Source organism: Triturus cristatus, chromosome 8 (genome assembly GCF_964204655.1).
Source record: "Triturus cristatus chromosome 8, aTriCri1.1, whole genome shotgun sequence".
NCBI lineage: Eukaryota > Metazoa > Chordata > Amphibia > Caudata > Salamandridae > Triturus > Triturus cristatus.
In genome coordinates this window covers 1,671,302,105-1,671,325,567 of record NC_140591.1, presented here as the reverse complement: position 1 = coordinate 1,671,325,567, position 23,463 = coordinate 1,671,302,105, and the positions used below count along the sequence as shown (strand labels likewise).

The 23,463-nt window shown below is 43.7% G+C and overlaps 1 protein-coding gene across 1 annotated transcript in view; it reads right to left on the bottom strand.

Moving 5' to 3' along the window:
- Positions 1-295: 295 nt before the first annotated feature.
- The window catches only part of LOC146808554 (vomeronasal type-2 receptor 26-like), a 37,493-nt gene continuing 14,325 nt past the window's right edge, over positions 296-23,463 (bottom strand). The window contains exons 3-4 of the mRNA XM_085624002.1: positions 772-853; positions 296-393 (exon numbers count right to left, since the gene is read on the bottom strand). Coding sequence (XP_085480128.1) covers positions 296-393; positions 772-853 — 180 coding nt within the window. The remainder of the gene's footprint in view (positions 394-771; positions 854-23,463) is intronic.

Genomic DNA, 23,463 nt, shown 5'->3' with positions numbered 1-23,463 from the left:
CTACACCTGCTCTGACCTGGTGTTGAGTCGGACGGCAGCCAGCACCACAAAAGGGAGACCAGACCAGGGCCACATCGGAAGTGCAAGAGATGCCATGGAGCCACACATCATGCGGCCCGGACACCCAAGAGGGCCACAACACCCACTGACACCACCCTCCGGACCACTGCTCCCTGGTACACCCCCCCAACAAAGACATCAGCTACACAAAAACATGTACAAATTATTCTGCATGATGTCGCACAATCACAACAGTTGAAATACATGTGTCGACACAGAAATGAGCATCACACATTCACTTTCGAAGCAACAAAAAAGACTTTATTAAAATGAACACCGAAATCAAATGAAGACACATGGCGGCTCCCCGCGGGAAAGTTCGTAGGTCACAGCCTGCAAGACAAAAAACATGATGAGAAGGTGTGTCCGTCGCGCATCAAAGGGCAGAGAGAGAGAACGAAAGAGAGAGAGAGGAAGGGAGAGAGAGAGAGAGAGAGAGAAGAAGAGAGGTGCGAGAGAAATAGAGAAGAAGAGAGGGGGAGAGAGAGAGAGAGAAGAAGAGATGGAGAGGGAGAGAGAGAGAAGAAGAGAGGGAGGGAGAGAGAGAGAGAAGAAAATAGGGGGAAGAGAGACAGAGAGAGAAGAAGAGAGGGGGAGAGAGAGAGAAGGAGAGAGGAAGAGCGAGAGAGAGGGAGAAGAAGCGAGGGAGAGAGGGAGAGAGAGAGAAGAAGAGAGAGAGTCACCCCTGTGCACCCAGACCACACAGCTCACCTGCTGCCACCGGTGTGTTTCCAACCATCTGCTGGCATGTAGTGCAGTCCATTAGGTCACACATCTGAGTCAGAGCCGTCATCTGAAACAGAGTCCAGATACATGACTGGCAGAGTACACACACTCGCACAAGACAACAGTGCCTGCCCGCCCATGCACACCCAGGCAGAGGCATCCCAAAGGCACCCGCCGCCCATAGAGCATGCCCGCATATGCACACCCAGGCCTCACTGCTCGCCCTCCGCCACCGGCAAGTAGACTGGATGTCCCACCACGTGCCGCTACAAGCCACAAACCAGGGGCCCGCGGACATGGCACCCTCCACACCATGCAGCCACGCTCCGCAGGCCACCAGGTCTCGTGTGTGTTGCTGGGTCTTGACTACTCCATGGCTGAGGACATACCAGTGTACCCGGCAGCATCACAGGCTGCGCACCCACTCAGTTTTGATTTGTTCAGCATTATGTACATCAATTGTGCATCTTTTGCACACCCGATCAGCTCAATGGCTGCCACTAAGTCTGTGACCCGGAAGCGAGGCCACATGGTGGTAGGCCCGCCCTGTCCGCTGGCTCTGGCTTACACTGCGACACATGAAACCTGAGTTGCTCGGACTGCCGGGAGGGGGCTTCATCGCAGGGTGCCCACCTGCTCAGCAGCTTAAGGTGCCACTGACTCAGTGCACCCAAAGTCACCGTCCCGTGGTGGGGTGCCTGTGCCTGCCACAATTCGCCAGGTGCAAATAAACCTATGCAACCCCAGTCAGAGCCACGTGGTGGTTGGCCCTTGACTTACGCAGGCCTGGGTTGCGACTAACCCTGTGCAACCCCAGTCAGTGCCACGTGGTAGTTGGCCCATGCCGTACGCAGGCCTGGGATCCCACTAACCCTGTGCGCAAAAAACTCTTGGGCCCTTTACGATTGGGAACCATGGCGTCCGTCATACAGTCATCATGGGCAGAGGAGAATGTGACATCGTCGGCCCCTTATGTTGGCGGAGTCACATGGCCTGTTACGCCTGTGCCGGAAAGGTGTGGTGTGCGTGCAAACCTGCCCTCAGGAATTGGCTGTGACATGCTGTCAACTAGACCAGTGACCTGCTCCCCACCAGCGAGTACGCCTGCGATGGGTAGCAATGAGGGCCACCCTGGGAGCGTAAGCGGAGAGGTCTGGCCTGCCGTATGCTGGACCAGTGCAGGGCTTGCCACAATGACACATGGGCTCTGGGCGTGGTTCAGTTCATGTCCGGACAAGGAAGTGAGTGATGCGTGTGTCCCAGTTGTAGTGTTCACGGGACCCGGTACACAAAATGCAATGTAGCACCTTCTGACTGGCATCCCAAAGGATGCGCATCATTGTGGCAAGGGAAATCACTGTCCCTACATTCATCCACACATGCATACATGGCTGATGATAGACATTACACAGCAGTGCGTCAATGAATGTTTATTGCACATCCAGTGTAGTTATGCAGCTGGAGCGGTTCAGGGCAATGGGCAGCACACTACACAATATGGGCACGTGGAGGGCCAGCCAGAGTCCATCCGGGGATGACAAGTCCTGCTTAAGGGAAGGGTACAGTCCGTAGCCTGGTTGCCGTGTCATTGGGCATCAATCTGGAAGTGGCAGTCAATGTCACTGTCAAAGGTGAGTGCACCGGAGTGTATCGTGGGTCAGTGGAAGGTCATGAGGCCATGTGCGGAACCAAGCAGACACAGGCCAGGTGGCGGTGATGAATGCTAGTGCCAGGTCCTTCTGACCACTGTCCCATCCACGTCCTGTGGGTGTTGCAGGACCGGCTGCCGCATTGTGTGCCACTGACACAACAGGGGCCTGAGTGGATCCGGCTGCCACACTGGGAGGCACTGACACACCAGGGGGTGGGGATGTGGATGGTGTGGGCGCAGCAGCATTCATCAGTGCATTGCCTTGTGGCGACAATGCCATGGTGGAGGTCTGTAGGGCATGATAGATCCCAGCTACATTTCAATGATGTGCAGCGGTGGCTGCCATCCTTTCCGCCTCCATTTGCTTCATATCCTCTGAGCGGACAGGTGTTCTTCTCTCCACGTATCGCTTTGTTCGCCCTAAGTTGGCAGGGTATGCCCAGACGTGGGTCCCTTGCTCACTTTGCCACTGGATTCAAGATAGCTGGGCTGAGGAGGGTTATGAACCCGAAACCGGTCCCAGGGCGCTTGTTTCCGGTCCAGGGAAGACATGGCTTGGCAGTTTGGGCTGGACTGTTCCCATGAGGCACAGGGTCAGACTGATTTGCATATGGCCATGTCTGAACTGGGGTGGTGGAGTGAGCTAAAGAATGAGGATGGATTAAACCCAGATCAGTTGACTGGGTGTGAGTGTTTGAGTTGCTCAAACGCTCCGTCCAACATCCCCTTTGGTATCGCTTAGATGGAAAACGTCCATGGTTCTAGTCAGAGCAGTGGCTTATCAGTTTATGCTCACGGTACGAAGAACGTAAAAAACGAGGGACATTTGTCAACTCATGTCACAAAAGAGGATCACTTAGTACATGATGCTGGAAAGAGAACGGTTTTACTCACACGTTCTGGGTATCAGTCAGTATAAAGACTCACACTTGTGTGATAAAGTCTTGCCAATTACATAAAACAATAAAGATTGAAAAAATCCCCCTTAGCCCAATGTCACAGACTTATGAGTGTCTCAGGGTGATGAGGGCAGGACACAATCTATTAATCTATGGTAGAAAGGCATAAATAAGGAAACTTAACAGAAAATGCTCAAACTATATAGAAGAGGGCCTTTGTATGTCTAAAGGGCTTACCAGTGAATGTGGCATCAATCTAATTAACATTCTACCTCAGGAATGCGCTGGTTTCATGGAAATATTGGGATCTACGTCAATGTCAGCATCACAAACATCTCACCAATCAGGAAGCAGGAATGCTCCCTGTCAGGGCTGGTGTCCACAAAAGTCTAGAAAGAATGTAAACTAGAAGGTGGAAAAGCATTCATTTTGTTTCTCAATAAGTCGACATCAGTTTATTTGTACAAGTAGATAGAATATAAGGCATACAAATGTGCACATAATAAAAGACATATAACAGTTATTATTGCTAGTATGAAAAAATGTCCCTTTTTTGCGTGGTCACCCCCAGTTTCTTGCTGAATTTTGTTATTTTGTTGCTGGTTTTTAGACTCTCCACTTTGCAACACTGCCAGAGATTGTTAGGAACAGGCTTCTCACTGATTGGCTTAATTAGCTTTCTTTAAAGGCCATAATATGTGTGAAAATCTACCTATGTCTTTGAAAGTTATTTGGCCCCTGTGACCTGCAGCACTTTATCTGCCGTCCACTACAGTGACAAGGAAAACATGGCTTCAAGACTGCCATTATAGTCTGACTGCTGCAGGTTAAAGTCAAATCAATAAGGAGCTCAAGGGGAAAATAAGATTGGGTCGTCCCCCACTCAAGTCAATACTACAACAAAGTGACCCAATCTACTAAGACAGAAACTCTTTAAACACTGTTTGAAAAGGACTGAGAAGTGTAAACTGTAAAGCATCACATTTTCCATCCAGTCAGTCCCTTCCAGAGGAGCATTCGCCTCTGGAAGCGGTATATTGACGATGTTTTGTGTATCTGGGCAGGCACTGAGGATGAGTTGTTGCTGTTTCTCAATCGGTTAAACACGCTAGATGAAAGTCTTAGATTTACTTGGGCATATAGCCGACATTCTGCTGTCTATTTGGATCTTGATATCCATGCTGAACAGGGCCAATTGATAACGACCGTTCACCAAAAGGCCACTGATAGAAATTCTTTGTTGCATTTCAACTCATTCCATCCTCGGGCCCTCAGAGATAATTAGCCAGTTGGCCAGTTTCCTCGGTCCTGGAGAAACTGTTCTTCCACGGTTGACTTTATGCAACAATCTGAGGTCCTGTGTGATAAGTTGGTAGAGAGACAGTATCCAAGAACAGTGGTAAAAAATGCAAGAAAAAGAGCTTTGAACACCCCACGGAGTGTCCTATTGGAAAAGAACTGTAGATTAAAAAGTGATTGTGGGGGGGGGCATGGGTTGCGCGCCGCAGGAAATGGCGGACCCGATGTGAGCTCCGATGCGTCGTGGGACTCCGACATCATTTTTGATCCTCGTATGCTTCCTTTTTCGACGGCGAGTGATGATTTCTTGCCGGTGAAGATGCGGTGAGCTTGGATACCGCTTTTAAGTTTTTCTTCACGCAGTATTTCATCCTCTTCGAGCCGGCGGTTATTCTCGCCTCACAGAGACGCGAGCGGCCGCCATTTTGGGCCGCTGAGCTCGCGCCTGTTTTTTATATGCTGGGATGTTACTGCTGCTCACCTCTTCAACGATGTAAGTTTTTCCGCTCACTTCTATCACTCCTCATGTTTTGAGAGTTCACCATAAGACACAACAGCAAGGGCTTTATCTATGCCGCCTCGTTTTATACTCTTCAACTACCTTCATGATGACAGTTGTTATAACAGCCCTCATTCTTCACTGAATGGATGAGTGAGTAATGTCTTTTTGGTGGTCATGACTTGTGCGTAAGCAGACCTGAAAGCAACGATATGCTCTACATTGTATCTTAGGGCTCTGTCCTCCTTTTTGAGGCCTATACTCACAGATTTCAAGTGCCAAGAGTCTGCCTCAACATCTTTCAGCAGGCGGTCATTCTTTCTTCACAGAAGCATATGTGGCCGCCATTTAAGTTCAAGGCGCCCACGTTTTTTCCGCACTGATCTGTATTCATATTGTATTTTTGCTTATTGGTGCCATTTTCATATACTGTTCACTTATTGGAAGACCTGCTTCTACGATTTGGATATCTTTGAACTCTCTCTGGACTTGGTGGCTCCACCTCACCCTTGCTACAATTTTTTGGTGATTACTTCTGCTAAGCACAATGTCTACTGACTCCCACTTTATCAAATCTTCCACTTCTGGTACAAAACTTAAGCGGCATAAAAACGACCCGCCTTCTCCTATCCACTCTTCTCAAAATCCTGTTTTGGACTCTATCTTGGACGAAGTCCGTGGTCTTCAACCCTTCATGTCAGCTACTAATGAAAAACTGAAACAGATTGAGGAAAGATGGATCATCATGGAAAGTAAGGTTTTTGATCTGGAGCAACGTGTTAGTGATTTACAGGATGCCTCTACAAAAATTCCACTCCTTGAACAGGAAATTCAAAAACTTAAGCTTCATACTGAGGACCTTGAAAATCGTAATCGCAGAAATAACTTGCGCCTTTATGGTCATCCGGAAAATATTGAAGGGTCTGACATGTTATCCTTTCTTCAGAAATTTCTTCCAGAGCTCCTTGATCTAACCAAAAACCAAAGGAAATGATGGACGGAGTGTTGAACATTGCAAGCACTCACCCCCAGTCAACTGATCTGGGTTTAATCCACCACCAATCTTTAGCCCACTCTGCCACCCCAGTTCAGACATGGCCATATGCAAATCAGTCTGACCCTGTGCCTCATGGGAACAGTCTAGCCCGAACTGCCAAACCAAGTCTTCCCTGGACAGGAAACAAGCTTCCTAGGACCGGTTTCTGGCATTTCAGCCGTCTTCAGCCAGGCTTGCTTGAATCCAGTAGCAAAGTGAGCAAGGGACTCACGTCTGAGCATACCCTGCCAACTTATGGCGAACAAAGCAAAAACCAAAGGAAATGATGGACGGAATGTTGAACATTGCAAGCACTCACCCCCAGTCAACTGATCTGGGTTTAATCCACCACCATTCTTTAGCCCACTCTGCCACCCCAGTTCAGACATGGCCATATGCAAATCAGTCTGACCCTGTGCCTCATGGGAACAGTCCAGCCCGAACTGCCAAACCAAGTCTTCCCTGGACCGGAAACAAGCTTCCTAGGACCAGTTTCTGGCATTTAAGCCGTCTTCAGCCAGGCTTGCTTGAATCCAGTGGCAAAGTGAGCAAGGGACTCACGTCTGAGCATACCCTGCCAACATATGGCCATGTCTGAACTGGGGTGGCAGAGTGGGCTAAAGAACGGTGATGGATCAAACCCGGATCTGTTGACTGGGTGTGAGTGTTTGATTGGTTCTGATGCTCCGTCCATTACCACCCCCTTTTGTACTGCTTTGTTCGCCATAAGTTGGCAGGGTATGCTCAGACGTGAGTCCCTTGCTCACTTTGCCACTGGATTCAAGCAAGCCTGGCTGAAGACGGCTGAAATGCTAGAAACCGGTCCTAGGAAGCTTGTTTCCGGTCCAGGGAAGGCATGGCTTGGCAGTTCGGGCTGGACTGTTCCCATGAGGCACAGGGTCAGACTGATTTGCATATGGCCATGTCTGAACTGGGGTGGCAGAGTGGGGGTCTGAATAAAGTTTTTAAAAGATCAAGTTTTAAACCAGTGTCCCCCGCCCTTTAAATTTATTGTAGACAGGCAAGAGTGGCTGCAATTTATGGAGCCGAACTCTGGGGACATAAGCAGTCTGTATCTTTTACAAGGGCTGAGCTATCTTTTTTAAGATCTCTTCTTGGGCTTCCCTCCAGCACACCGTCGATCCCTCTTAGGCTCGGTCTCGGGTTAGTCCCAATAGAGGAGACTATTAGTGCAAGGCCTATCTTGTATTGGAAAAGGCTGTGGTTAGTGCCTGAACTGTCTTCGTATAAATTAGAATTTGTAGAGATCTGGCCTGCACTTAAATTTAAAAAAATCCCTTGGCTCCTGCATATTAATGCAGTCTGTTTTCAACTAGGACTCTCGGAAATGTGGGCAAACCCGGAGGCAAGTTGTTTTGGGATTCCAAGGAAGGATATTCTCTCTTTGGTGTCCTCAAAAAATTCTTCTCTACATTCGAGCTCTTTAGCGATCGGTAGATTGACCCTAGAATTCCTCTTGGTTAAACAGGATTCTAAACTAGAGGAATTCATGGATCAAATAGAACCCCCACTTGCCCGTAAACTGTACATTCAATTAAGGTATGGCACCCTACCGATCAGGTCCTTTCTATCCAAGTGGCAGGCACGAAATTTGGAAAGTTGTCCTGCCTGTAATTACAAAATTGAGTCTGTCGAACATGTGTTGTTTTTTTGTCCTGCCTATCATTTAATCAGGAAAAGTTGGCTGATTCCCATTTGTAGGAATCTGGGTTTTCGCCATTTTAAACAGGCTAGCAGGACTTTAATCTATGATACTGATCCACACATTGTTTTCGCTGTATCTCGCTATCTTTACGGCATGTGGCGCTGGAGACAAACATTTTTAACTTAATCACCCTCATCTTGATGACCTAAAAGTTTAATCTTGTTTTTTACAGATTTTAACTTTAAATTGCTATTTATTGTTTTATTGTACTATTTGTATTAATGTAATTGATGATATGTCTATTTGTACTTTTTATGGTCTTTTGACCGAAATAAAGTTATCAAGTGAAGTGAGTGGGCTAAAGAACGGTGATGGATCAAACCCGGATCTGTTGACTGGGTGTGAGTGTTTGATTGGTTCTGATGCTCCGTCCATTACCACCCCCTTTTGTACCGCTTTGTTCGCCATAAGTTGGCAGGGTATGCTCAGACGTGAGTCCCTTGCTCACTTTGCCACTGGATTCAAGTAAGCCTGGCTGAAGATGGCTGAAATGCTACAAACCGTTCCTAGGAAGCTTGTTTGCGGTCCAGGGAATGCATGGCTTGGCAGTTTGGGCTGGACTGTTCCCATGAGGCACAGGGTCAGGCTGATATGCATATGGCCATGTCTGAACTGGGGTGGCAGAGTGGGCTTAAGAACGGTGATGGATCAAACCCAGATCTGTTGACTGGGTGTGAGTGTTTGATTGGCTCTGATGCTCCGTCCATCACCACTCCCTTTTGTACCACTTTGTTCGCCATAAGTTGGCAGGGTATGCTCAGACGTGAGTCCCTTGCTCACTTTGCCACTGGATTCAAGCAAGCCTGGCTGAAGACTGCTGAAATGCCAGAAACCGGTCCTAGGATGCTTGTTTCCGGTCCAGGGAATGCATGGCTTGGCAGTTTGGGCTGGACTGTTCCCATGAGGCACAGGGTCAGACTGATATGCATATGGCCATGTCTGAACTGGGGTGGCAGAATGGGCTTAAGAACGGTGATGGATCAAACCCAGATCTGTTGACTGGGTGTGAGTGTTTGATTGGTTCTGATGCTCCGTCCATCACCACCCCCTTTTGTACCGCTTTGTTCGCCATAAGTTGGCAGGGTATGCTCAGACGTGAGTCCCTTGCTCACTTTGCCACTGGATTCAAGCAAGCCTGGCTGAAGACGGCTGAAATACTACAAACCGGTCCTAGGAAGCTTGTTTCCGGTCCAGGGAAGGCATGGCTTGGCAGTTCGGGCTGGACTGTTCCCATGAGGCACAGGGTCAGACTGATTTGCATATGGCCATGTCTGAACTGGGGTGGCAGAGTGGGCTAAAGAACGGTGATGGATCAAACCCGGATCTGTTGACTGGGTGTGAGTGTTTGATTGGTTGTGATGCTCCGTCCATTACCACCCCCTTTTGTACCTCCTTGATCTAACACCTTCATCAGGTCCTCTTAATATTAAAAGAGCACACCGCTTAGGTCGATTAAATCCTGCCGCTAATAAACCACGTGGAATTATTATGCTCTTTCTTGAATTTACTGAACTGATGCATATTTTGAAAGCTGTCAGACTTAAAAGGCGTCTTATTTGGTCAGATCATACTCTCTTCATATCGCAAGATATTTCCAATGCAACCAATGCTCGTCGCATAGAATTTCTTGCTTTACTCCCACAAATGAGGCGTCTCAACATCCAGTATGGAATCCTTCATCCATGTCTTTGCAAAATTACGCATGAGGGTCGATCACGTTCATTTGATGATCCGGAAAAACTTAAACTCTATCTTCATAGTCTCCCGTCACATGGAATGGATACTAATCCTTGACTTCTTCTTCTTTTTTTTCTGGATTGTTACATTGTATTCAGTTAATTGGTTTACTTAACGTCTTGCTGATGGTTTATCAGATTAATTTTCATGAGGCTCTTTCTATCTTTACTCCTCTATATCTATTAGTGTGGTCCGTGTCCTATGGCGTCACTATGCTCCTCTTTTTTAGATTTTTCTTCGCTCTTTACAGATCTGGATGTTATTCCTTGATCTGTTTACATGTCTCTAATTTTTCTCTTTTGCTTCTTTTTCCTTTTCCTTTTGTTTCTCTCTTCTTCTCTTCTACTCATTCTTCCTCATTTTTAATCCTGTTTTTCTGTACCTGTTTTATTTTTAATATTAGGTCTTTCTTTTTACATATTGAACAACGTCTTTCCTTCTTTTTTCTTGTCGATTCCGCAGTCCTGTGTTCCTATTCCCTCATGTTCACCTGCATCCAGAGTTATGGTTAATGTGATTTCGTGAAATGTTCGTGGTCTTGGTTATCCTGTCAAGCGTCAAAAGGTATTGTCTCATCTAGCTAAACTTAATACCCAGGTTGCTTTTTTACAGGAAACCCACTGTAATGACAAAGAATCACTTAAACTTAAACGCCATTGGGTTAATCAAATTGTTTTTTCTCCTGCTACTGATCGTCATGGTGGTGTCGCTATATTGTTTCATAAATCTATTAATGCACAGATTGTATCATCAGATAGTGCCCCTGATGGTCGATGGGTATTGGCAGAGGTTATCATAAATAAAAGACAAATCATTTTTTTAAATATTTATGAACCTGTTAAACCAGATTCTGAATTCTGGCAATTTATAAAGCTGCAACTATTGTCAATCTCCAATTCTAATATTGTGGTTGGTGGTGATTTTAATAATTGGTTAGATCCGTTTACTGATAGGCAATCCAAATGCAAGTTCAAACCTGACAAATCCCACAATTCATTTCAGTCAGCCATCTCCTCTCGTCCACTATTTGATACATGGAAAACGTGTAACCCAGATACCTCAGAATTTACCTTCTTTTGACCTGTACACCATACCAGATCTCGTATTGATTATATTTTAGTTTCCAAATCACTGCTACCGTGTCTCCAGTCTTCTGACATTGGGTCTATCGTTATATCTGACCATGCTCCTGTCTCCACCCTTATTGACCTATCTATCACCACATGTAAACAAGGCAGATGGCGTTTTAATAATTACCTTTTATCAGATCGTACCTTTATTCTAGAAGCAACCTCTTTTATTAAGGAATTCTTTACTTTTAATAATTCTTCAGACACCTCCTTACACAACAATTGGGACGCTTTTAAAGCATCTTTTAGAGCCTTCACTATTGCCTATTCCTCAAAGAAGAAAAAGTTACTGCATACTAAATATAAAGTAACCCTAACCCTTCTGAAAACATTAGAACATAATTATTACTCTTCTAAATCTCCCTCATCACTACAAGAATTAATCAAAGCTAAATCCACCCTGAATAAAATAGTCACTGAGGATGCCTGTAACATCCTCCTTAAGATTAAATCGAAATATCATGGAGGCCAAAACAAAGCTGGAAAAATGCTAGCAAATTATCTAAAAATTAAATCAGAACGTAAAGTTATTGGCCCTATTCATTCAGAATCAAACAATACACTCCTTTCATCTGATTATGATATTATTTCCACATTTCAATCATACCACAATCTCTTATATACAGAAACAACTAAGCCCTCTGAAGAAGACTGTATTTCTTTTTTCCGAGATATCACCAAGCCCAAAACTTCCCAGGATAATTTCAAACCCCTTGAAGAAGACATATCTCTACAAGAATTAACTGATGCTCTTAAATCTTTGAAAAAAGCGAAGGCTCCTGGCCCTGATGGATTTTCAGTTGAGTTATTTTCTGCTTTTTCCTCAATTTTTGCTCCCAAATTGTTAGAACTTTTTAATTCTTTTATATCCAATTCCCAAGCCTGTGGTTCTTTTTTGGAAGCCCTTATTATTGTAATCCCCAAACCAGATAAAGACCCCTCCTATTGCAAAAATGTTCGTCCTATATCATTAATTAATTGTGATTGTAAAATTTTTGCAAAAACTTTAGCTTCACGTTTAGAGAAAATTATCCCTGTTCTCATTAACCCAGACCAAGTTGGCTTGTTAAAGGTCGTTTGGCTGCTGATAATGCCAGAATATTTTCCAATATTCTTGCTCTTAATAAAAAATATCCATCCCCACTAGCTGCTTTATCCTTTGATGCAGAAAACGCCTTCAACCGTGTTAACTGGGAGTTCTTGATTCACACATTTTCAATGGTTCGGTTTTGGTCCGAAGTTTATTTCATATGTTAAATTGTTATATACCAATCCAAAAGCATGTATTTTTGTTAATGGTCTTTTTTCCCCTTATTTCTCTCTTGAAAGAGGTACACGTCAGGGCTGCCCCCTTTCACCATTGCTTTTCTTGTTATGCTTAGAGCCATTTCTGGAACGTATTAGAAGTAACCCTCTCATTACTGGTTTTAGTCTCAAGACCCAACAAATTAAGGGGCATATCAACAAGGGCTTTATCTCTGCTTTTTTGGCTTTAACAGCCAAAGACGGAGAGATAAAACTAGCGCCCTATAAACAACAGGGTGCTAACATGCAAATTTGCATGTTAGCACCCTTTTACTCTACGCTTCCCCTTGCATCTCTAATGAGATGCAAAGGGGGCGTTCCAGAGTAAAATAATAGGAGAAATGTCGCTAAGCGACATTTCTCCTATTATCAAGAATGTCGCTAACCCTGTTAGAGACAAAAAAAGCAGCGCTAACCGCGGTTAACGCTGATTTTTTACATCTGGTATTTTTCTGACTTAGCCATGATATCCTATGGAAGGAGGATATCATGGCTAAGTTTGCCTGTCCCTATCAACAAGGTAACGTGAGATTATCGCTGGGTTTCCAGCGATAATCCCACGTTATCCTGTTAGCGTGAGGATTTTTATCGCTATTGAGATAAGCGTTGCTAATAGCACGCTATCTCAGCGATAAAAATTCACGCTAGCCAGCGATAATTATCCTAGCGCTAAGTGCGCTTAGAGATAATTATCGCCGGTTGTTGTTGATATGCCCCCAAATTGTCTGCATATGCTGATGATGTTCTTATTTATATGTCCAATCCTGTATCTTCCTTACCCCCCTTTTTGCAGATAATCTCATCATTCGCTAAGGTTTCAGGCTATAAATTAAACTTCTCTAAAACTGAGATTTTACCCTTAAATCCTTCATGTTATAGGTATATGTTTGAATTGACTAACTTCACATGGTGTCCCAAAAAAATTTAATATCTTGGCATATGGTTCTCCCCCAACATTCGTGACACATTATCCCATAATTTTTCTGCCTTAAAACTTAAAATTACTAATTTGTTAAACCTCTGGTCTCCTTTGTTCCTCTCGTGGTGGGGCAGACTTGATACAATTAAAATGATGATTGTCCCCCAGATTCTGTTCATATTGTCTATTTTACCATTTAAAATTCCTAAATATTATTTTTCTCAGATTAATTCGTTATGCACTAAATTTCTCTGGAATAACAAACATGCACGTATTGCTTTGTCTAAATTGATTCGTCCTAAAAATGAGGGGGGGGGGGGTAAGATTCCCTGATTTTAATTTATACCATAATGCCTTTCTGATTCATCAATTTTATGCTCTGTCTAAAGATTATCAGGATTTACCTAAACCTTCATGGGTTAATGTTGAATGCTCACTTTTAAATGACTTTTCAATACGAGATGTTGTTCACATGACTAATTGTACTTTCATTTCCAAATACCCTATTTTGAAACATTCTCAATTTTTGTTACATACACTTTTCTTTAAGAATTTGGATAATTATCAATCTTTTCTAGCGTCATCACTTTGGTTTAATAAATACATTAAGTTTCGTCACAAATCATTTTACTACAAACAATGGAAAGAAAAGGGTCTTTTTTATGTACACCAACTGATTGTCAATAATGTGATTCTTTCTTTCCATCAGTTGCAAGAGTCTTTTCAATTACTGGATTACTGTATTCAGCAGTATGATACTTTAGCTCCAATACTACAGGAGTGTGTACAGAAATTCCTCTCTCTACCAACTCCTACTTCCTTTCTTCCTGATACTTCACTATATCAAGTTTCTACTGATACTACTCCTAGTGCCTCTTTTATCTATAAATCTTTATTCTACCCCTGTTGGCACACAGAATAAATCTAAGGTTGAACTCGAGTGGGAACAGGACTTCTCTTTGACACTGTCCCTATCGCAATGGGATACGTTTTGGCAGAAACTTTTCAAGACTTCCAAAGCTGCTAATCTCACACAGTCCCTATACTTTATTTATAATAGAGTTGTCATTACTCCCCTTATGTTACATAAGTTCAACCACTCTGTCACATCATCTTGTTGGTCTTGTCTTAATGCTGAAGGTTCTTTATTACATTTATTGTTCTTTTGTCCTAAGGTTTATGCTTTTTGGGATGCTATATGGTCAAAATGTACACTGATTTTTTCTTACAAAATACAATTTAATATTCATAATGTATTTTTAGGCACTATGTCGCCTGATTTTGCTCAAGTTACTTCCACATCACCTTTATTTGATTTATTTCTTGCTGTGGCTTTTAAAGTTATACTAACCTGCTGGAAAGACAATTCTAAATTATCCTTTTAACATTGGTGGAACTATATATGTGATGAAAATAGAATTGCCTCTATTCCTCAATCTTCCATCCACCTACAAATTAAATCTGAATTACTATGGCTACCCTTTACGACTTTTCTGTCAACATCATTATAATCTCTTTCTACCCTTATTATTTAGTTCTCCTTCTCTTCCTTTCTTTCTTTTCTCTTCCTTACTCTTTTCCTTTCTTCTTCTTCTCGCTTCCTCGCTTCCTCTCTTTTTCTTTTCTCTTTCCTCTAAAACAAGTTAACTTCCTCTTTAAGTATTATATTCATTCTAACATTTACACAGGCTCTTTGTATACCACTGTAGTATAATAGTTTTATCTTTTTTATCCTTAGGTACGCTTTCTTTTTTTTTTTAATTGTCCCCAATTTAGGCACATTAATATAAATGTTTACATATTCTGTAACCTTTTTTATATAATTCACCTATTGTGCAGTTACTATTTATATACACTTGTATGCTTATATTTTGATCGTTATCGACTAAGTTTATATTTGTAATCCTGTGTTTTTCTTATCTCAAATAAAAAATATTTAACAAAAAAAAAAAAAAAAGTGATTGTGTACCAGTAGTCATGACATATGATCCATTGGCCAGCAAACTACGACAGATGATGTGCAAACATTGGGCCCTACTGTCGACAGCAGACTTTAAGATGCCCCATCCGAGATTTGCGTTTAAAAGAGCATGTAATCTAAAGGACGAATTAGTCCATTCACTCTCGAAAATAGACAAACCAACATCAAATCTACCTACTGGCCACTATCCTTGCGGATCCTGTTCTGTATGCGACCTGACTTCGAAAACCAACAGAGTGACATTGATGGATAAGTTTGGCATCTTACTCAATTTACCAATTGTAATACAACTAATGTCATCTATCGCATCACGTGTAAGTGTGGTTTGCATTATATTGGTTTAACATCTAGGAAAGTCAAGGTGCGCATACAGGAACATTTGAGTACCATCAGAAAAGGAAAACTGACTACTAGATTGGTACAGCATTTTATCACTGAGAGGCATGATGCCAGATCCTTGACATGGACAGTATTGGAGAAAATAAGAGGCGAGGTCTCCAATATGGACAGACTGCTAGCAAGTAAGGAAGCACGTTGGATTTTCTCTGAAAGAGCAGACAAAGTTGGGCTTAACGATTTCATTGAGTGGAACAGAATCTCTGCATGAGATGGACGGCTGTCCCTTTGTGTTTAGCAAGTGTTTGGGTGCTCCCAGATATAAGTATTACATAGTATCATAGAAACAATTCTTCTTAATAACATGGGTGGTGGTGCATCATGAGGGGTGACAAAATTGACAACATACACAGGAGTACCAATTGGATTCAAAGTAATTAGAGCTGGATAAATGTCCTGTATGGTGTTAGAGACGACCTGTGTTTTGAATTGAGTTATAAGTGTCTTAAGGACATTGCCCTCGAGTTATCATGAATAGTTGAAAGTACATTGTAAAATGCATTATAAGTGCTAGCTTTTACCAACTTATAGTAACAGATGGGAGTGGCTTTCTTTCCCTTTTTTCTTCCCCCCCCCCTTCGTTTCTATAAAACTGGGTCAATTTGTGACAGGAATAAACATCAGCTTTTTTTTTTATATGCGTGTTAGAGAAATGAAATTTGTTTCCCGTTTTTAAAAAAAAAACAGGTTGAACAGGGATGATACAAGTAGAAAGGCAATGAGTTGTTGCCCGTTTAAAGATGGCGTTGATTTTCGGTCGGGAGTCAAGTGACACAGAAGGAAACGTGACCCGCGAAAAAACCAGCCTTTAAGTAATCGCAGCGCGTAGAAGGTGCTGCGCGGTTGAGATAATGCTCTGGACGCGACCGTTATGCGGTAAGATCTGGGCAGTTAAGGTTGGCGGGCTTTGAGTAAACATTTTAGCACTTAGTATGAAGGAGTGTTTGAGCAGGCGGGAGTGTGAGCCGGGAAGCTACGAAGTTCTAGCCGAAGACTGAGGTGACTGGGTGCTCGCTATGGCTAGCGAGGTGCAGATTTACATTGTAGATACATACGAGTGAAATCTGAGATGAAAAGGGGTTTAAAGAGTGACTCGCAGTAAAGGACAATAATAGATCTAAATAACCAATAGTAGATTTAAACAACTAACAGAAATAAAGGGGTGTTTAATGGTGGAAATGATCATTTTGCAATCAACATATGAAGTCGTCTCGGTGATAGTGCAATTTGGGCAAACTTTGATTTGAATTGTTTCCCCTACAGAACGATGACATTGCAAATGTTCTGAGAGACAGGATCACTGAAAGTTTAGAGTGCCTGTGTGACGCGGTGTCGAGCTGGTATGCGAGACCTTGGCTGACATCGGGTAATAATGATATTTTTATGTATTTTCAAGTTAACAGAGAATGAATGTAGTGTTTGCTGGTGTGTTCCGTTTTGGCTTTCAGTGTATAATGGCAGGAACCTATCCTTTTGTTTTATGCAAACACTGATAGTTCACAACAAGTGTGCTGATAAGGCAATGAAACATGTCGGCCCAATGGTGTTGCGCATGTGAGGTTCTACCTTGCTTTGCACACATGTTTTCACTTTTTTTCACTGCTATTCATGGGTGGTTTGTTTACATCTGTGATTTCACAGGGTTTTTGTACTAATTTGTTTTTTTTAACACAGTGACTGCTTCATTTGGATAAGAATCTTGTAGATTTTATACAGGTACGGGGTCTTGTGAATTAGGGACCTCTCTTACATACCTATATGGTGGGGAGTTGGTGAGAAGAAGTAAAGTTTACACTTCTCAGTCCTTTTCACACATGTGTTTAAAGAGTTTCCGTTTTAGTAGATTAGGTCACTTTGTTGTAGTGCTGCAGGTTAAAACCTGAAGTGTGATCTGTTAAACAGCAGTTTTACCAGGTAAAGAACACCCTTGTAAATATTAGTAAGCAGTCCCTATGTAAGTCTTGTGCCTACAAGGTAGGGTTCGGGGTATTTATATGTGGGATATGTAGAAAAATGATGTCATCTTGCTGCTACAGTGACAAGGCCCTTTAAGCTGTTTTCACTGTGGCAGGCCTAGCTTTCCTAAGTAGAAAACCACAACACAGATTAAACTACTAATCCTCTACTTCAGGAATGAGACCGGGTAGAACAATATTTAAACCAATATTTGTGATAGTTATTAAAAATACAGACAATGGGGAAGTCTGATTTGTAATACATTTCAAGGAAACAGAAATATCAGAATGTTACCCTTTACCTATGCGACCTTTCGGAGGCTAATTGGCATAAGACTCTGCCAGGTTTAATTATTTGCTCTGCCTAAGAAGCAATGAGAAAGAGGTGCGGAATTCCTCCGAGGACTATACGATAGGGTGACCTGAATGGGCAGAGAGGACTCGTCTGAGCTCAATAAAAAATGCAGGATGGTTGCTTTACCCATTCAGTTGACCCTACAGTGTTAAAACCTGCAGCACATGTAAAAATATTGTGACCTTCAAAGGGAGCAAACAGGATACCATGCAAATTCTTGTGTATCGCCTGTCTAGTTGCAGAAGAACTATGCTTTTGTCTCGCCAGACATCTGTATCCGGCTTTGTTGTGGGAACAGTACTTGCTTCAAACTGGATTTGTTTACTAACAGGACATGTAAAACTTGAAAGTACATACCTAACTTTTTAATTACACAGCGCACCAGGCTATGGGCTACCTAGGTTCTACCTTTGGTGAGAAATATTTGCAATAAAAGGGGAGTTTAAGGCTTGACTAGGGGATTTAAGTGCCATGTTGACATGGCAGTTGAACAGTGAATTCAGGCTGCAATGGCAGGCCTGGGTCATGTTTTCGGGTGCTACATTAGTGGGTGGCACATTATGTGAGGCATGCCCGCTGTTAGCATTCAGTTACAGCCCTGAGTATATGCTATACCGTTCTATAAGACACTTACAAGTAAGTCAAATATGCCAAACAGGGGTAAATCAAATATACTGTTTTAGGGACAGACTAAAACCACTTTAGCACTAGTCCTGAAGCCAAAAAGAACAAATTCAGCCCAAATGGGAGGAGGAAGGAAAAAAGTTTGAGGGGACCCTACAGAAAGGGCCATTTAAAACAACCTATCACCTCCATATTGTCACTGCAGCCAGCTGGGGTCAGGACAGGGAAGTCTCAAAATCCCATGCACTTCAAAGACTCTGTCTAGAACCTTTTCCCAACTACTATTGTAACAGTTCCAAGGTATAACAATTGGACCTCTGATTCCAACTCCTAAATAAACTTCTGGACTTGTGGATACTCTGCCAGGACAAAGGACTGCTGTCCTACTGAAGGGATTGTCATTCTACTGGTCTGCTGACCTGATGGACTACTACCTTACTGAATAGCTGCTTTTTTGCCCTGCTGCACTTCTGTCTCCTGAAGAAGGACTTAACTTGCAACTTGAATCCAGAACCACCAAAGGGACCCCAAAGGACTAGATTGCTGGACTCTCCTTATCTGAGCATCAGGAACACAAAAAGCTTACTTTACCTTTGACACACACCTCAACCCATCCTGAGTGAGTCCTGACCCTCCAACTGGTGCTCTACAAATACTGGACACTTGCAAGTGGTGATGAAAGTGACCAGCTAGCCAAAACCCAAAACCTGGACTTAAAAAATGTTTGGATAAAAACTGCTCTGAGAACTGAGAGGAGACCAGGACCTGCCAGCTTGCCTAGTAACCCAGGGTGCATCACAAGTTAGATCGACTTAGCGGCAGCTCCCATTTTCTTCTCAGCAGCAGCAAATCCTGTTCTGTGGCCCCTCGACAAAGAGATATCTGGCCTTGTGGAACTCTCATCGGCTTCAGTCTCCTGCCTTGTCTTCCTGGAGATTTACTACTTCCATCCCAGGGCCTATGTCCAAATGTAGAAATCTTAAACGCGGCTTCACCCAGCAGCTCACCGATGATGAGACTCCCATCTCGTACAAAGCCTGCAGCCGTGCCTCACTGGATTTCTCCTTTCTCAGAAGATTTTTCTTAAAAATTCTTCTAGGTCAGAATATAAATTGAGACCAGGCCCCATCCACTACATGTATCAAACTCAATTGTGGTCAGCCTTAACATTTGACTTTGCCATGGTCTGGCACGACCAGATACCTGCAGTTGATGCTTTGGTTTGTGGCAATATTTTTCACTAAAGATTCATTTTCCCAGTTGTTGGAAAAGGCCTTCTTGCAGGGTTATTACCAAGTTCTTTTGCTTCTTCCTCCTGTTTTTCCTGACCTCTATTTGTTGGCTGTAGTACTCTAGTCACTAAACAGTGTTAAAGTGCATATGCTCCCTGTATAAATTGTTGTCATGATTGGTTTTCCATGATTGGCAAATCTGATTTACTAGTAAGTCCCTAGTAATGTGTACCGAGTGTGCCAGGGCCTGTAAATCAAATGCTACTAGTGGGCCTGCAGCACTAATTTTGCCACCCACATGGGTAGCCCTGTAAATGTATCTCAGACCTGCCGCTGCAGTGCCTGCACGCGTAGTTTTAAACTGCCATGTTGACATAGCAAGTGCACCCACTTGCTAGTGCCTAATCTTCTTATATGTAAAGCACCCCTCAGGCAGACCCAAGGTTCCCCCATGGGTGGGGTGCAGTGTATGTGAATGGTAGAACATGTACAGGTGTGTGTGACATGTCCTGATAGTGAAATATTGTGCATTTTGTTTTTCCCTATTGAAAGGTTATCTGTCCCATAGGCTAACATAGAAGTTACTTTTTAACATCTTACAAACATAACTTTCCATTGGAACAAGATGGAGAAATGAAGTTTAGGCTCTTTGAACTCAGTATTTAATAACACCTTTTTAGGTAGATGGTTTTTAAATTGTGTGTTTGAAAGTGCCACTTTTAGAAAGTAGGATTTCCTTGTTTAACCATTCTGTGTGCCTGTGCTGGTTTGTGTATTGACTGTCTGGTTTCAAAGTGACAGGAGCTGGAGATGTGCATTCACTGTAGACAGCCACCAGGGCGGAGGGGGTTGAGGTGTGCCCTGCCTTTCCTTCGTGACTCATAGCTGTGCTGAATAGACATTAGCTGCATTTAGAGTGGTGGGAGGAGTTTCTCTTGCACCTGAATAGGCAGTGTCTCCTTTGCACAGTGCTGTGTCCACCTCCTGTGATCATGCTGCACCAGAAAGGACAGGCCTGGTTTGGACTGGGCTCAGAGACCCTTGTCACAAAGAGAACAAAGAGAAAATGGGGTCTTTAAGACCCAGAGAATTAGATCACTTCTGGACTCAAGAGGAACCTCTGCCATGGAGAAGAGCTGGAGAGCTGCAAGGAGTACTGGCCCTGTGCTGTGTCTGCTTTGCTGGGTTGGCCTGCAGTGGCTGTTTCTGCCAAGGAGAGGAAAAAGACTGGAACTTTGCTGTGAACCTGCCTGAAGATGTTTCCTCTAAGGGGTTGTGTGTGTTGGCCTCCTGTACTGAAGTCTCAGGGACATAAAGACTTTACCTGCAACCCATTGACCAGCACTTGGCCTCAGGTGTGGACTCCTGCATTAAAAAAGGGCGCCAATTCTAGTTTCTGGGCCCGAAGAATTGTGTGGTTGGTACTGCAACGCAACAAAACCATCCCTGACTGTATTAGCAATGCCTCTGTGATGCTGTTACCTGCACCAAGGATGGGGCTACTGCTCGTGAAGTACCCCTTGCATCACAGCTCTGATGCCCTAAGAGACCGACCAAAGCCTGAAGTTATCACCCTTCCTGAAGCCAGCGCTTGCACCAATGCCATTACCACCAGCACCGGCATCCCGTTATAATGGACCACCGAGGGTGACTTTACTAATTCTTCAACATCGCTTTGCCTCACCGGTAAACGACGCCTCACCACTGCCTAACTTCCACTGACCTGAACTTGACGCATCGCCTCCTGACAGACACGATGCCTTGGCTTCCCCATGGCAACCAGGGTCCCAGCTTCGACCTAGCGCTGATGCCTCACCTACACGATTCCTTGGTTTCCAAGGTACTGTTGTTTGGGGGTCTTTATGACTCCATGCCTGGCCTGCGCTCCTTACAGTTGGTGCCGTACTTTGGATTAATTCCTGTCACGATGTCATAATAGCCCCAGGTGGAGCTATTCATTTTCAAGAAGTTCTATTTTTGAAATTTTGTGGTGTCCATTTGTGGTGTTTACACTGTGTTACTTTGAGTTTGGGTACACATACTATACACATTGCCTTTGAGATAAGCCAGTCAGTCAGTCAAGTAATCTTTATTTCGGTCAAAGACCATCAAAGATACAAAATTACAGACAAATAAATGCCCAATACACAAGGATAAAAAACAGAATTTTAAAAATTTCAGCTATACAAATTATTTACAGTTAAAAAGAAGAAAGAAAAAATTTAAAACAAGAGGAGAAATATGAATTTCCCTGAATTGTCAGTAAAAGAAGGGGATCTCATGAATGTATAGGAAGGATTTTCTCCTACGCCACATGGCATTAATAAAACGTGAAACCGAGAAAACTATGGGCGTGGAGGTGTTGATTTTAAAGATGTTGAGTGCCTGTTTATAGTTGCTAACCCCAAGATTTCTGCAAATGGGGACAAGCCAGCGATATCGCAATAGCTTGTACCCAGTACAGAAAAAAAATACATGGGCGACAGACTCTTCCTTACCCTGGCATGCCGGACAAACCAAAGATTTGTCGTTTGACCATTTGCATGAAAAGACCCTTAATGGGAGTGTGCTTTATCTGAATTGGAGATACAGTTTCCTCGCAGAGAGCAGCACTACCTCATCGAGAAATGGCTCTGCTCTGTAGGCAGTTTTTTGATTGAGATAGTCTAGTGTAAGTGAGCCAAGCCCGGGATTACTGAGGGTAGTCGAGATGTAATGGGTGCGGTGTAGATCTACCAGGTCGGCACGAGAAATCTCAGCACAAAATGAGGCTGGGTTCGACCATAAACCTGGGATGCCCAGTTTCACACTTGCGTTCTTTATGAACGCAAATTAGGGCAATTTGTGGGTTCCCGCAAGTGACAGCAGCTCTTGAGATTCAAGTCTGAAGTACAACAATTCCGGGGTAACCCAGAGACTATGCCAGTATAATAAAGGGCGTAAGATAGCTACTTCTTCAATAGATCTAATGCCCAGGTCCATTCTGATGGGAATGAGAGGGGTACTAGAAGGTAGAGCCAACAATGATCTAAAGAATACTTTTTCCGCCCTGGAGATGTCGAGAATCGAAGAATGGCCCCAGAGTTCAGCGCCATACAAAATGGCGCCACGTGCTTGACTTCCATATATTTCCACGACAGGAGTGACTGGCTTGATGGAAGACTCTCTATGGAGCCTTAATATACCCCCTGTGGTTTGTGGCAGTCTTAATTTGGCTTTAGCCAGTTGGGGACCCCGCTCCATTCTGTCAGTCAGAGTGATGCCCAGCTATTCAAACATGGTGACCCTGTCGAGTACTATGCCATTCAAAGAAGGATTGGGACATCTGGTCTTTGGTGGATTGCAGACCATAAATTTGTTTTTTTGCGTATTGATCTCCAAACCCCTTATGTGGCAGAAGTTGGCAAAACTGTCCAGGGCACGCTGAATGCCCATAGGTGATTTAGAAGGCAGGAGGGTGTCGTCTGCAAACATTAGTGCAACCACCTGATCATTAAGTAGTTTTGGGGCATCGATGTCTTTAACCTCTTTAAGGTGGGTATGAGTGCGTTCACAAAGAGACAGAATAGAGTGGGGGCCAAGACACAGCCCTGTCGTACTCCTCTCGCTACTGGAAATCTAGGTGTTAGAGCACCCTGTTTGCCACTTCTATCTTGAGCGAAGTTGTCCAGGTGAAGTCTCCTTATGATGTTAAGAAAATTAACAGGAACCCCCATATCCTCCAGCACTGCCCATAGAATGTGGCGTGGAACCAGGTCAAAGGCAGATGTAAGATCTACAAAAATTAGGTAGAGACTACCCACCTCTACTTTGACAGTTTTCCAGTGTAAGAGTAAAAGCCTGCGGGAGGCGCTCATCGATTTTATGGGCCTCAGCGCCCACTAGTGACGCTCTGTGTGTCCCTCGCACAGCCCCCTGGGAGGTGTAGTTCAG